Raw genomic sequence first — 14,562 nt, forward strand, 5'->3', positions numbered from 1 at the left:
TTGAACTTGTGTGACAGTTTATGTCTGTAGCAACTCATGTAGTTTTTGAAACGGAAAAAAAAAAAAAAAAGACACATCTAAACCAGGCAGAGAGTACAAGCAGATGCACTGCAGCTTTTCTTCACATCCTTTTCTAGTCTGGTTGTCTTGTGAAGAACTCTTCTTTTCCCTTGTTTAGCATTGATAAGGATCTGGAAAAAGTCACCCAGATCCAGAACATCTATTTGTTTATGCAGATGCTTTATTACAATGTGCCTAAACTACAGCTTACAGGTCATATGCAGCCTGCAAGGACATCATATTTCTTGGCTTACTCCACTCAAGAAATAAGTGCACATGGTAAGGAAAGGGCCATGAAGTTTAAGAAAAAAAAAGAATATAAATCAGAGAGGGCTGCTCCTACCAAAACAATTCCTCTGGTCTATCTGTTGTTTGCCGTGGGAGCGAAAACAAGACAAGCACAGTATCTATGAACTGTTCTCCCCAAACCAACTACCTCAGTTTGCTGTCACAAGGAAGATTATATGACTGTATATGCTGTGTAGCACTAACGCTGGACAGTCAATCTGCACTCACGCATTAACTTTCAGTATTTCAGGGAAGTGCCAGACCTACGTCTCACCCTGGCTATGCTGTGCAGGGTGAGCATGTCTGGCTGTACAGCTAGTTGAATCAAGCCTGAGGCTCACCCTGCCGGTAAGTTCCTGCACTGCAAATACAGTGTGCTGCCACGAGGCAGCTGTTCCCATTGTGACTGTCCAAATCAGTCTTTTTTTTTTCCAGCTCCAAAAATGCAAAGACATATGCATTAGTTAATAGGAGATTTGGGGAACTTCCAAGAAATTGATTAGGTGGTTTCAGGAAAAGCAAGATATTTTGCTGGGCTCAAGCTAAAAACATAATTCTGACACTTAGGACTGAAACCCTGAAGAATAGTGTAGGACTTGTGCTGGAAGCTTCATGGGTTAAATCCTGATTTCGGTACAGCTAATCTTGCAATGAGCCTTGACTGGAAAGAACAAGTTGTATTCTTCTAGCCACATGAAGCCAAAGGCTTTTCCAAGTACTTTTGCTATACGATTTACCGAACAGAGAGCTGAATCTAAACCCAAAACATTGCATCTGCCATTATGGCCCAGGCAACTCGAAAGCCAGGTATGTAGGTGACTCCCTCATTAATTATTCTTCTTGCCTCCTGGAACTCTTCAGCATTACTTAAGTCTCATCTTAATTAAGCCATGGCTAACCTGTGATCCTTCAGCTTCATAAAGACACTTGATCTAAGATTCATACCTTCCAAGGGAGTGGCCATAAGCTCCTTTTCAAGTCAGTGTGGAGACACACAAATGTCATCATATAAAACAGGCTGGACTTCTTGTTCCCTAGAAGAACTGTGCCTCTTCTCTGAACCCAGGCAATTACCTTCAAATGCTGACATTACACGAGAGGTGTTTTGAGTTGAGATGTGAATCCAGCAAAGGTCTTTTCTGCAAACATCCCACATGCTTCTCAGGCAACTGCTCTGTCGGGGAAGAGGAAAAAGATTAAGGGAGAGAAACCAATGCCTGCGGCACCCTACTTATGAGAGCTGTTGGTTCAGAAATGAAATGTTAGGTCATATTTGCTGGAGCTCCCAACAGAACTCTTCCAATTTACCTGCTTACATAAAGGCAGAGGTGCCCTGGTAAAACCTATAGTCAGTGGTATTTAGGACAGTGAAGATATTTAAACAAAACCACCAGTAAAATAACCAATAAAACTCTAACTCTGAGGGCCTGACACATTTCCAGTTCCATTCCCATATAGTAAGTCCTTGTAAGTGTAGGCAGGCAGGTCAATCAATCCAGACAGGTCAGAATCAAATAACTATTACTTAAGCTGAACTCTTCTCACTCCCACTACATTATAGACTTTGTCTCTCTGCTTCGGGCTATAGCAATGGCCAAATATACTAACAATTCAGCATTTTCCAACCAGCACTCTTCTGTGAAGAAGACACAGGATGACCTTCATAAACATCCCTAACAGCTTCAAGACCTCAAAGTGCACAGGCAGCTATGACATGAAAGAGATCACCCTGACCTCCAAGAGGCTGAAAGATCACAGGTTCTGGAAAGGTCCTGTTCAAAGAAACAGGGCTTGAAATGCCCTCAAATTTTGGACAACTAAACTCTGCAAAAGACTGGAGACTGAGTTATCTGGATCAAATTTGCCACATAAAGCATTTCATTATTTTTAAATGGAAAATGTGGTGGGGAAAAAAAAGCACCTAGCGATGTGACAGGAGATCAGAAATGTTTTGGCCTGTTCTGCCTAAGCCCCCTCCTCACCTACAGTCTGTTAGTTTCACTCAACACTTCCCAGGAGAGCAGGATGAGTTTCTTACATTGTTCCAAAGGAAGCCATTTCACAAATACAAAGTCTTGCTCTTTACTGACACGTCCTTAGTAGCATTTTAAAAAACAGCACTGTTCAGTCTTATCTCTACACCAATCCTCTGGTCTGTGCATATAGTCTCCAGTCAAGACAAAATAGGAGACAAAGTATATTAGCTAGAGACAGCCTGGACATCCTCCAGTGGAAATTGTCTCTGGTGAGCGTGTTCATGGGGATCCTGTTAGAGATGGCACCAGGCATGGAATATTTTGGACATCCTGTCCTCGGCCTCACAGAGTTAACTTGCACACACTCACAGAGAGCAGACAGGTACCTCTCTACAAAGAGGGGTTCACTTACAAGCAGGAGGTTAAGGCAGGGCTGGAACACAGGACATCGAATACCATCCTCTTCTGGCCAAAGAGAGGGGCCAGTATTTACAGAGACAAACTTGGCGTGCGGTGGATGCGGGAGAAGAAACCCCCCGTCCCAGGGAGGCCTCTGCCTCCTCACACACCACGCCGTAATCCAGCCGCCGTGCCACGGGCCCGGGCTCCGCCCGCAGGGACGGGCGGGAGGCGCTGTCCCCTGAGGAGACCCGGCGCCGAGGAGGAGGAGGAGGAGGAGGAGGAGGAGGAGGAGGAGGAGAAGGAGGAGAAGGGGGAGGGGGGGGGGGGGGGGGCGGGGGCGGGGGAGGGGGAGGGGGAGGGGGAGGGGGACGGGGAGGGGGAGGGGGAGGGGAGGGGGAGGGGGAGGGGGAGGGGGAGGAAGAGGCGGCAACGGCCACAGCGCCGGCAGCGCCGCTCCCGCCCCTCAGGGGGCGCTGCCAGCCCGCGCCAGGGCCCGCCCCGCCCCCCCGGCCCCTCGTGCACGGCCACTCCCCACTCGCCGCTCCCGCCCACTCGGCAGGGCCGCGCCGCTCCTAGCCCCGCCCCTTCCCCTCCCCTCCGTCTATCTCCCGCGGGAGCCAATGAGAGGGAGGCAATGCCCGGCTGGTCCCGCCCCCGCCCAGCCAGGAGCCTCCCCTTCCGGCGGAAAGGCGTGGCGGCGTTGCCCAAGATGGTGGCGGGAGGGTTGTGTCTGTGTGGGCTCATCAGGTACCGGGGGTGCGGGGGCCGTGTGTGGGGGCGGCGCGTCCCGGCAGCGGAGAGGGAGGGGAGGAGGAGGAGGAGACCCCGCGCCTCCATGGCCCCCTGCCAAGCCGCGGCCGCGATCCCCCAGCCCCCCCGGGCATCACGCACCCGCCCGCCCCGCTATGCCCCGCCCTGAGGAGAGGCGGCCGCCGGGCGGGGCGGGGTGGGGTGGGACGCGTCCCTGCCCGGCTGCTTCTCTCTCTGCCGCCGGCCTCGGACGGGTTAATGTGCTTTTCCGCTTCTTCATCTCCGAAATGAAAGTGTTTTCTTACCTGACGTGTCCGTCGCGACGCGTGGCTCGCCCTGGGCAACCCCTTTAACGTCGAGTGAATGACGTTTGTCATAACGCGTAGCACAGCATCAGAATCCAGGCGCTGGCGCCTCTGAAGCTCTGTAGGCCAAGGAGAGGCTTGTGGGAAACCTCCCCTTCCTGGGTTAGGAGAGCTGTGCAGGGAGGCGGCGGGGAGCAGAGGGAATGCCGCTGTCGGAGAGTGCTTCAGAGGCCTGAGGAAACCGGGCTCTCTAAACAGAGAAACGGCTCAGAGCTTTTCTGGGCAACTGACAGAGCTCTTCGGATCTCAGGGGGATGGAAAACACAGGTTCTGGGTCATCCACTGCAGGCTGGCCCAAGTAGCTGTGCGCCAAAGCCGTTGACACTAAGGCAGGCCAAACAGGAGCTTGGACTGAAGAAGAGTCTTACAAAACGATTTAGAAATCACTTCGCTAGTTGTGTTTTGACAGATTGCTAAGGGCATGCAACTTTTATAGTGTATATAGCACATGGAGATACATATAGATACATGGCATGAATAAACAGTAATAAATGATTGAGATGTAACAGTAGGAAAAATATCGTTGGCTGAACAATGTAGAATAGTGATTTTTTTTTCCCGTAATTGTTGAAATGATACACAGATATTGATGATTTCTGAGATTAGAACTCAATAAATTGTTGAACTCCCTGTAGCTCTACCTGTAAGCCCTTCTCTCTCAATTTCATATAGTATTTGTTTAAAGCAATTTTAGATTTTAAAATTTCTGGCTTGTTTCAGATTGCTGTGCTCATTGTTAATCCCTGCATTATTTCTAAGTGGAATTTTATGTGTCTGCTTGGTGATACTACTGTGGGGAATACGGCTCTGGATACAACAAAGGAAAAAACAGTTGACCTCAGCAGGAAAAGATGGGAAGCGGCCATTGCTGGTTGCATTTTTTCACCCATATTGCAATGCAGGTGGTGGAGGCGAGAGAGTCTTGTGGTGTGCCATAAGAACGCTCCAGAAAAAGTAAGCATATATGTTTATCAAATACTGTATTTCATTCTCCACTACTGATGGTATTACTTATGCACATTTTGGCATTTTACGTACTTAAATAGGTATCATTAATCTACTGGTCCTGCATTTTTTTTTATGTCTGAGTTCACCTGGTTGCACCATTCCACTTCATCCCTTTACCCAGATTTTGATCTGTCCTGCTGGGGCATCTCTCACTTCTTTCTCTCCTTGGGAGAACGCCTCCTCCCTCATCGGTTTTGCAGTACTGGCATGGAACTTTGTTTAGGCATAACTTGTCAGTAGATAACTGATAATCTTGATACTTGCCTCTTGATGCAGGAGGCAAAACGAGCTAATACTTAAAGTGGATTTAACATTGGCACGTCCACTGGCTTGCAGAGTCTTCTGCATTTTACTCATGCTATGTACCAGGCAGACATCTTCTAATGTAGGGCAAGGCGTTCTCAAGTTTGTATAATAATACTGAGCTCCTTTTATGTTTTACTCAAAAAAAAGTATTCCAGTCCTCAGCCATATGGTTTTTTGCAGATCAGAAAAAACTGAAAGTATAAGGAAAAGTATAATTTAGTTAAAATCGTTTCAGAGCTAGACCAGACATTTGTTCTCACATACTTTTTGAGGAATTTTGAATGGATAATATTTTAGTTTTGTGTTACAAAATTTCAAGAGAAGAATGTGTGAAATTCTTTTTCTTTACTCTTGCAGGTACAGAAATGTAATGTGCGTTGTTTACACTGGTGATAGAGATGCCACTGGAGAAGAAATAGTAGAAGGTGCTTTCAGAAGATTCAATATTAAATTAACTCATCCTGTGAAGTTTGTATTTCTAGAAAAACGCTACCTTGTGAAAGCTTCTCTTTACCCTCACTTCACTTTGCTGGGACAAAGTTTAGGATCAGTGTTTCTTGGCTGGGAAGCTCTTCTAAAGTGTGTTCCTGATATTTATATTGACTCAATGGGTTATGCCTTCACGCTTCCCCTCTTTAAATATTTAGGAGGCTGTCGCGTTGGATGTTACGTCCATTATCCCACTATCAGCACCGATATGCTTTCTGTCGTTAGGAATCAGGATACCAGGTTTAACAATGCAGCCTTCATTACAAACAATCCTCTTTTGAGCAAATTTAAACTTGTCTACTACTACTTCTTTGCTTTCATGTACGGATTGGTTGGTTCCTGCAGTGATGTGATTATGGTTAATTCTTCTTGGACGCTAAATCACATCCTTTCCCTCTGGAGAGCTGGGGCTTGCACTAGCGTTGTATATCCACCGTGTGATGTTCAGACCTTCCTGGATATTCCACTGGAAGAGGAAAAGAGCACCTCGGAATATTCCATTGTTTCCGTCAGCCAGTTCAGGCCTGAAAAAGATCATCCTTTGCAAATCAGAGCTTTTGCTCAATTGCTGAAAGAGAAGAGACTGGGGCAGCAGCCATCGTTGAAGCTTATCTTAATTGGAGGCTGTCGTAATCAGCAAGATGAAGAGCGTGTAAATAACCTTAAACGTCTTTGTGAAGAGCTGGGAGTAAGTAAGGACGTCACGTTCAGAATAAACATTCCCTTTGAGGAGCTGAAGAGACACCTGTCCGAGGCCACCATCGGCCTCCATACGATGTGGAACGAGCACTTCGGGATTGGTCAGTATCTTTCCTCAGTGTTCAGCCATTTGTTCCAGCTGGGGACACGGTTGGGGAGGGCTTCGGTTCACGATTAAGGCTCCTCGGTGTTGGTGTCTAAGCACAGAGGTCTGCATGCCAAGCAGGTGTCCAACTCCCGTTCTCGTCAGAGGTGATCTAGCTGAGGTAGAGCCTACAGGACCAATTCAGATGGCTAACCACTAGGTACTACTGTAGTGCAAGCTGAAGCGCTGTAGACATCGTAGACTATTAATTGTGGGCATCTTCTAGTCACCTGAAGAGGCAGCTCGTCCCATCTGCGCCGCCCAGGATGTTCTGCCTGACCTCCAGCTGTCGCTCTTCAGGGTCACCCTAAGGTCCTGAGTTAGGTTTGCCAGCCTCACGCAGATGCCTTCCATACCCAATGGAGCCTCAAAAGGCACCAGGTACTTCTGTTTGAGCACCTTAGATTGTGCCCTGTTGGCTCCGCTGACTGCAGGGGGAGCTTAGACACAGTTCACGTGTAGACATCCATGTACAGAGATTTTGAGCATGTTTAACCTGCCTCAGCTGCCGTTTGAAATGGCTCCTCTGTGTCACAGGGCTCTAGCTGCTGTTTCAGAGGTGTGAGTCTCCCGCAGATCCTGTGTCTTATTTGTAAGCCCCATGTGGATGCCCCAGGTGCCCTTGGTCATCTCATTGCGCTAGGTACTTGTGCTAAGGCAATCAAGTCCTTAAATCAGTCGCCATAGTGTGGAGCAGAATGCCAAAGAGGAGCTGGGACCTGGTTTGCAATGTGCTATCATACAGAATTAAGGTGTTGGGCTCAGTTTATTGGGATTAGTTGAGTCCTGACTTTGAAAGGGAATCTAAGATTCCCATGTGCCCTAAATCTACAACAGAGTAAGTTAGCAGCCAAGCAGATGGATGCTGTACGTGCCTATAATGTGACTAAACTGCAGTTAATGTCATCAGGCATTATTAGAATACAAGTTAAGTAAGTATCAGGAGTACTAGTTTATAGTCTGTGGGAACTTGGTATAAAAAAAATTTATTCTGAAGTGTCTCTCAGAAGCAACTGCCACAAAATGGAAATAATGGTTTCCCCTATTTTTTCCCCCATAAAACAGTTTAAGTAAATAAAAAATTATTGTAAAAAAGTGATACAATCACACTGTGATTTTGAACTTCAGTATGATTTCATCTCCAGTGGCTTTTTACCTGTAAAAGACATGTTCCAAAACTTTGGAGCATTATTTATAGTTGGCAATTTTTGAACTAGGGGAACTTTGTAAAAATCAAATCAGAACTGAGAAGAATCAGCAATTGAAGTGATTTCTGAGGTCTGATCAGGAATCATGGAGGAGAGTTGAGGTTGATGTATACATTCTATATTCCTATGCCACTGCATTTGGCTGAGGAAAGCTTAATATCAGATTCCCATTTCATTAAAATTTCTTCCGTCAAAAATACAGATGCAGCGATAACAATTTTTACTAGTTTGTCTTGCTGAATTGTCAAAAGCTAGAAAGATTTGTTATTCTGCAAAATACTGAACCTCTGAATATCAGATTGAATGTGCATAGACAGCTTTTCTCTCAGTATCTTTCTAAATGTTAAAAATCTTCAGTGTGAATGAGAAAATGAATACAATTATGTTCAACTCTAATTTTTAATTATTTTTTGCAGCTGCCACCATACCATAAAAGCAGTGTTGCAGTGTTCTGTCACAGAGCAGAACAGAACAGTGTTCTGTTACAGAGCAGAACAGAACTATGCAGCGTTCTGTCACAGAGCTACTTTCCATGTTTATCTTTACATTTCTTTCAATATCTAGCTTTTTTTTCAACATATTTACTGGCGATATAATCTCCCTCAGGTAAATCAAATATGTTACAAGAACCACAACTTAACCACTTATATCTGATTTCTAATTTCAATTTTATGTGTTTAAGAGAAACTATCATTTCAGTCCTTAGAACTGAAAAACTTAAATTTGTTTATCTCATGAGACTCTGTATTTTTCAAACTGATCTAGAACGGCAGTCTATAGTAACTTGTAATTCTGGGTGAATTTTACTGTGTTTTTAACTTTCCAGTGCCTTACGGAAAGCCAAAGTACGTGATGTACACATTCCTATCAGCATGTTTTGTGTCTTTTACAGGAGTAGTGGAATGTATGGCAGCTGGCACAGTTATCCTGGCTCACAATTCTGGAGGCCCCAAATTAGATATTGTGGTACCCTATGAAGGACAGATTACAGGCTTCCTAGCAGAAAACGAGGACAATTATGCTGAGACGATGGCTTATATCCTCTCTTTGTCCCCTGAAAAAAGGTTAGAGATCAGAGAAAACGCTCGTCGGTCTGTGCACAGGTTTTCTGACCAGCATTTTGAAGAGACATTCCTGTTATCTGTGGAGCCATTATTTAAATAAATGTATATTAATAAAAATGTATATGAATAAAATTAACTTTTTCTATTTGACTGTGTCACCTGTAAATATATGCAATCTATGAGCCCTTGGTCCTATCTAATAAAGAGATATTTTTTTCTTTTTGTCAGGGTATCTGCTTTATGTAATAGAGATTTTTTTTTACTGGGAAAGAAACGCTCCTGAAAATTATCTGTGTTGAATACATGACAGTACGGTGCACTGCAAAACGCTCTGGATTCACAGAACCATCATATTTCCTTGGTAACAGAACTACATCTAGAAGTTCTTTTATTTATTGAATACTTTACTTTCAGTCTCCACCCATTTTGTGACTCTTCACCTGCAGTCACACTTTTTAAAGTCGACACTGTTGTTTGATAGCTTTTGTATCCAGAAGGTTTTTTCCCAGAATCTGTAGCACATTTCCAATTTGCTGTCCCCCATTGCGTGGCAAAATTCTATTATGTGGGATTTTAATTATGGTTCTGGAGATTTCATTACCTACAGTGATTCCTTTAGGTTAATCATATGATGGTTTTGCTAGCTTGCTTTTCAGTAAGTGTAATAATTGCACTTGTCTATGGTCCTTATATTAGCTATTTCCTCATGCCCTTTCACAGTATGACAACTTAATGGTATTTTTCCAACCCTATTCTATTGCAAGGTTTTTCTGTTCCTAGGGAATACAAGGGTCTAGATTACAGGGCATAATTAAATGCTATACAAACATGAATGTTAAAGCCCTAAACTACTGCTTATTATAAAACTGAGAACACAGTGAACAAAATGTTCAAAAATTGGACATCTGCTTTTGTATCAAAAACGGAAAAACATAGTCTTTTTTTGAGCCATCAAAGCAATATTTTGTATTTTAGAAAACTAAGAGAAATGCAAAAAGCTACTGAAATCAGACTTTAGAATGTGGTTTTCCTTCTATTTAAGCTTCACCTGGATTATATGAAATTTTGTACATGAAAAAATATGGTTGGAAGAACCTACCGTTCCATGTTTTATTAGGAATTGGGGAATGCACAGTTCTCATGCTGCTAATAAACCCTTTTACTGCTACTATATAAAACTGCAGAGCAGTTGGTGATACTATGTAGAGTCAGGACTGTAAATGAAACTATGGATTATAAAGCTGTATTGGCAGTACAGAGATTATGAAAAGCTGTAAGAGCTTCTTAAAACAAGGAGCTGATTGAGCTAGGGAAATACAATATACTGACCAGCTGACTTTCTTACATGATACAGAAATGGTTAAAGAGAGAGAGGATGCTATCAGAAATTTGCTCAAGCAAGTGGTGTCAGAGATGTCCCAGGTAGTTTAGAATAATAACAATGAAAGTGCATTTCACTCTGGATCAGGATTTTTCAACATTCAGACATCTGAAAAGCAGCCTGATTTTTTTCCTTTTAAACAAAACAGCAACAACCTTCTATTCATTTTAACTGAGTGTTTAGCACTGTTGAAAAGCAGTCGATTTACTTGGCATTCAATGTCAGCTATCCTTAAATTTTGTTACTGATGTGGCTGAAATTTCAAGCGAGTTAAAGTTTTGAAACAGTAACTGTGCTCGTGTTCTAGGTAGCTCTTGCTTCCTGTTTGACTTTTTCATTATGTGTGTCAACACTAAATGACCCATGGTTAGTTTCTAAATCATCAGATTTTCCAAGTAGTTTGTGAGGTAAACTTATCTTTTCTTCATCTGTTTGACCTTTATTTATTGAAAGGATGGGAGACTTCACGGTTCTCTCTGCTGGAGAAGCTGCCGCTTTTTCCAGAGATTCTTCCAGCTCATGTCTTAGTTCATCTTCAGAATCTTCAAAATTTCTGTAAAGTAAAACAAGATAATTACATTGATTAAATCTATCTTTGTTACAAGCCTTTCTCTTTTCAAGGCCTTTGAGACTTTTTTTTAAATTACTTTTAAAATATACAAGCTACACACATAATGTGAGCTGTTTCTTCTTTCTCTGTGAGATTGTTTACCTGTATTTATAAGGTAAGAGAACAGGAGTTATAAAGCCATGTTAATACTTCTGCATAACATTTTTAATGGCAGTGTTGACATACTAAATTACAGAATTAAAAGTTAAATTAGCAGACTCTGTAAAACAAGCGAGTTTTCCTCATGAATTTAAAAGAACAGAAGAAAAGCTTTGGGCAATGCAACCTGTCATTTCATCAAAACTGTTCAGTTGTATGGATTTTTCTTCTGATGTGCTTGACTTACGTGTCTTCATCATCTGATCTTGGCTCAAGTCTGCCTTCATCAACAGCAACAGCAGAGTATGCTTCTGAATTATCTTCCTTGTATTCTTTTGGAAGCAACATAGTTAATCTCCCTTCTGGAAAGGAAGAGAAACATTCCTTTATTTGTATAGTAGCTAACTATGAAAGTGTATGTAAAGTAATAGCAAATAAGTAAATGCTTGAATTTTGTTGTTGTTCCAATTACAACAATGTAAACACCACGCTTCTGTTACTCTTGATCACAGGTGTTCTAGTCAGTGGTTTGTAACTTGGCTCAGTGGAACCTAGTGTGTTTGTACACCACAACCAAAGGACTATAAAAGTTAAGTAAGAAAGGCGATCTGTTGTTAGTGGGCTTATGTTCCCAATACAGCAATCTGCATTTTCAGTGGAAAACTTAGGGGAGGGAAAACTTTCCCTGTTTGGGAAAGCCTGAAAATTGCTGCTTGGATATAGCTGTGGTTCCCTAAAAGCGCTGGCTTTCAAGACTGAAGGGCAAGCCTAACCTGAAGGTAGGAGAACGATGCTAAGAGTTGTTTTAGTATAAAGACTAAATTCTGCATGTGATCCAAAAGAAATCTGTCAGTTTGGGTAACACTGGGCTCACAACGTCAGTTTGAGTAGCAGGGCAGAACTGGGTACTGAGAGAGTGCCATATTTTAATAAATGTAACTGATAAAACCAGCAGCAGTTAGAATACCTGTGTGACCTTATTCTTGCTTCAGCCCTATGAACTGCTGACATTAGTGAAAAGTGGTTTGAATTTCTTTTTTTTTTTTTTTTTTTAATGTGTAAGCTATAAAGCTAGTCTTAGGAATTTACCTGGTACCTTTAGCTGGTTTAGCCTTCAGGATGGAGCAGTTTTAAAGGAGCTTGTTACACTATGAGAAAACATGTATGTGAGGCATAATTAGCATGAGAGTGCTGACTGCACAGTTGTGCAAATGAAAGGTATTTCTCACGATCCGTTAAAAATCTTAACACTGGGCACGTACAATTTAGCTGGCTTAAAAGTCCTGTCATCCAATTATATGTTCAGTAGATTGTAAGGTGTGCATAAAAACACAATGTCCGGTTACATTTACTGCATCTTTCTATGGAAAATACTCTGGCTTTTTTGCTAACAACTTTGATACAAAGTAAATGCCATTTTTAAAACAGTCTGTTACTTGAGGAAATTGTGCTGCAGTGTAAGCGAGTTCGAATCAATTTCAGTGTCAGCTGTATCAGCATGGACCATGCTGTAAAGTAAGGCACCACTGTAGTTTAAGCCACCATGTACTAAAATTTACAGCTGTTCTACAGAAATACATGTATTTGTATAAATGTTTTTTACAGGGTTCTTCAACAATTGCAGGGGATAGATCCAGGTTTGTGGTATCTGCCAGCTCGCTGGCAGTAGTAGCTTACCTCTGCCTATGCAAGAAAGGAAAGAATTATATATGAAGGAAGTTGGTAAGTAGGGCTTGCCCTTTTCCCTGCTATTAAAAAGAGCAACGTCCTGAAAGACGCCTTTCACTGCTACAGGGCAGAGAGCAGTGGCTGCTGGGACAGGCTGCCTATGTTTTTCTAGTTTGCCAGCTGCTTCAAAATGTCAGTTCTCATCACAGATCCTCTGCCAATGGTAGAAGAAATAACACACTAAAGAAGAACCCGCACAATTTAGAGTAACCACCTACCTACTTCCTCGTCAAGTCGGATGAAGGAGTCCTTAGATAGCTCTGCTTTTGCTAAGATGTCAAGCAGTGTCCCTGGTGGTGTTTGTTTCCACTGCTTCCTGTTTTCTGGGATGTCTTCAGGCAGAATAGCATGGTCAGCTGAAGAACAGGAAGGTTCTCAGGTCACAAAAGCATGACTGTGGCTTGGCACTCTCTTTTGTCAGATTCAGACTTTCTAGGCTTGACACTTATTTCTTCGTTTTGGGTAACACTGGAATCCTGTTTGGTTTTTTTTCCCTTGTGGAATACTGAATTTTTAATAAGTATTTGGTCTGACTAATGCCATAGATAAAAAAATAGTTTGGCCTATTGTCACTAAAAATTTTTAACACCATTTTTAATAAAGTAAAAGCTCAAGTAACTGCTTATTAGGCCTGCAATAGACAGGTGCAGCTTCATTGAGCAGTCCTTGGTCTCAAACTTGTTGGCTTCTTGGGGCTGGAAAAGCTTCAAAGAAGTTCCTGTTTCTCTTGTGCCCTATGCTCTTTCATCTAAGGCAGAATGAACAAGAAGTGGCATATTAACAATATTCTGCTTTGTCTTCACTGTCCGTGCAAACTCTTCAGGTTGTTTCTGTGTAACATGCTTGGGAGCATGCTGGAATGCTGGAAGAGCCCCTCATTTGCAGCAGCCAGGCACTGGAGATACCTGGCTGCCTGGGAATATATGCACTGGTGCTGTAAGAAACACAGCAGTTAGCTGCTTCTGAAAAGGAGCATCGCCACAGCCGCAGCTGTGCGAGGATGCACTTGTGACTGTGTAGCAACACCGGTGTGTGGAGTGGGAAACCAGAACTCCACCACACTCTGGGATGGTGTTGGCAACTGACTGCCTCAGTTCTTGTGTTTCATCAACTCAAGGCCCAAGGAAGTGGTGTTGATTAGCTGCACAGACTGTCATTTTTAGCCCTTGTTACCCAGGCCACAGAGTGATTCATAAAATGCAGCCCTCAATACATATGAGCAGGACAACATGATTGCAATATTAGGCAGAGGGGAAAATGATGACTGCGTTCTATGGTTTAACACATACAATGACCTCAGGTATTATGAAGTCCTGCAATTAAAAGCCTGCCAGATCATGTGAATACTCTGGTATGGAATTGTTTTGGCAAAGGTCTGTAAGTAGTCTGGCTGAATTTTAGCAGCTCTCTACTTTCACTCACCGAAAACCAAAACTTTTTTACCAAGTTCATTTTCAGCCATAGTAGGACATACAGAAGTGATATCAGCATCAGCTAAAAAATTCAGTAGTGTCTGAGGGGCTCCAGGTTGCCAATGTTTTCTGTCTTCTTTGGTATCACCAATATCATTGGACTCTAAGGGGAAGAAAAAGAGGAGGTAAGGTTGTTTCATTTTTTAAAGTAGATTTCAGTGTGATTATAATATTATGTGATATTATAAAGAGAGAGCTCATCAGATAAACTTGCTATAGCCTGGAGTTACTGAATTTACCTAACTCCTAAGTAGTTTTCAGGATTAACACTCAGCGTTGCATTTCCCCAAGAAATACCTGTTTGGTGTCCAGATAGTTCTTCCGAAGCTCTGTCCATATGATCTTCATAAACTTCCACCAATTTCTCCTTAAGATTCTCACCATCCACGAAAGTCAAAGTCTCATTGAGTTTATCTAGTACCTGAAAAAACAACAGTTTACTCTGGAAAGAGAAAACAATTATGGGACAATAACTAATCACTTCTCATTTTACTGTGTTGGCCAGCCATTCT

General features: G+C 42.7%; 3 protein-coding genes across 5 annotated transcripts in view; 1 reads left to right on the forward strand and 2 right to left on the reverse strand.

Annotated features, from left to right (window-relative positions):
• The window catches only part of ATP7B (ATPase copper transporting beta), a 45,829-nt gene extending 42,870 nt beyond the window's left edge, over positions 1–2,959 (reverse strand). The window contains exons 1-2 of the mRNA XM_087757929.1: positions 2,737–2,959; positions 1,423–1,522 (exon numbers count right to left, since the gene is read on the reverse strand). The gene's annotated coding sequence lies outside the window, so the exon portion shown is untranslated. The remainder of the gene's footprint in view (positions 1–1,422; positions 1,523–2,736) is intronic.
• A 401-nt stretch (positions 2,960–3,360) lies between these two features.
• ALG11 (ALG11 alpha-1,2-mannosyltransferase) lies at positions 3,361–8,983 on the forward strand. Of its 2 annotated transcripts, none has more exons than XM_087758805.1 (4): positions 3,361–3,473; positions 4,562–4,795; positions 5,513–6,444; positions 8,589–8,983. In XM_087758805.1, the coding sequence occupies exons 1-4, from the start codon at positions 3,361–3,363 to the stop codon at positions 8,858–8,860; spliced, it is 1,551 nt and encodes a 516-aa protein (XP_087614931.1). In that variant the 3' UTR covers positions 8,861–8,983. The 2 variants fall into 2 exon arrangements, with proteins under 2 accessions (XP_087614931.1, XP_087614932.1); XM_087758806.1 differs by having other exon boundaries at positions 3,412–3,473; positions 4,601–4,795.
• A 129-nt stretch (positions 8,984–9,112) lies between these two features.
• The window catches only part of NEK5 (NIMA related kinase 5), a 28,647-nt gene continuing 23,197 nt past the window's right edge, over positions 9,113–14,562 (reverse strand). The window contains exons 18-22 of one of the 2 annotated variants that reach the window (XM_087758804.1): positions 14,348–14,492; positions 14,022–14,153; positions 12,797–12,934; positions 11,098–11,212; positions 9,113–10,694 (exon numbers count right to left, since the gene is read on the reverse strand). In XM_087758804.1, the coding sequence (XP_087614930.1) occupies positions 10,445–10,694; positions 11,098–11,212; positions 12,797–12,934; positions 14,022–14,153; positions 14,348–14,492 (780 nt within the window). In that variant the 3' untranslated portion in view covers positions 9,113–10,444. The remainder of the gene's footprint in view (positions 10,695–11,097; positions 11,213–12,796; positions 12,935–14,021; positions 14,154–14,347; positions 14,493–14,562) is intronic. The other variant, XM_087758803.1, reaches the window with a different exon arrangement.

The sequence above is a fragment of the Nipponia nippon genome, unplaced genomic scaffold (assembly GCF_047370975.1).
Source record: "Nipponia nippon isolate SJK-2023a ecotype South Korea unplaced genomic scaffold, ASM4737097v1 scaffold_2, whole genome shotgun sequence".
NCBI classification, from domain to species: Eukaryota; Metazoa; Chordata; class Aves; order Pelecaniformes; family Threskiornithidae; genus Nipponia; species Nipponia nippon.

Coding starts and splice junctions, on each gene's coding strand:
- ALG11 (XM_087758805.1), top strand. CDS start 3,361: ATGCCCGGCTGGTCCCGCCCCCGCCCAGCCAGGAGCCTCCCCTTCCGG. Junction 4,796..5,512: donor ATAAGAACGCTCCAGAAAAA/GTAAGCATATAT, acceptor TTACTCTTGCAG/GTACAGAAATGTAATGTGCG. Junction 6,445..8,588: donor GAACGAGCACTTCGGGATTG/GTCAGTATCTTT, acceptor TGTCTTTTACAG/GAGTAGTGGAATGTATGGCA.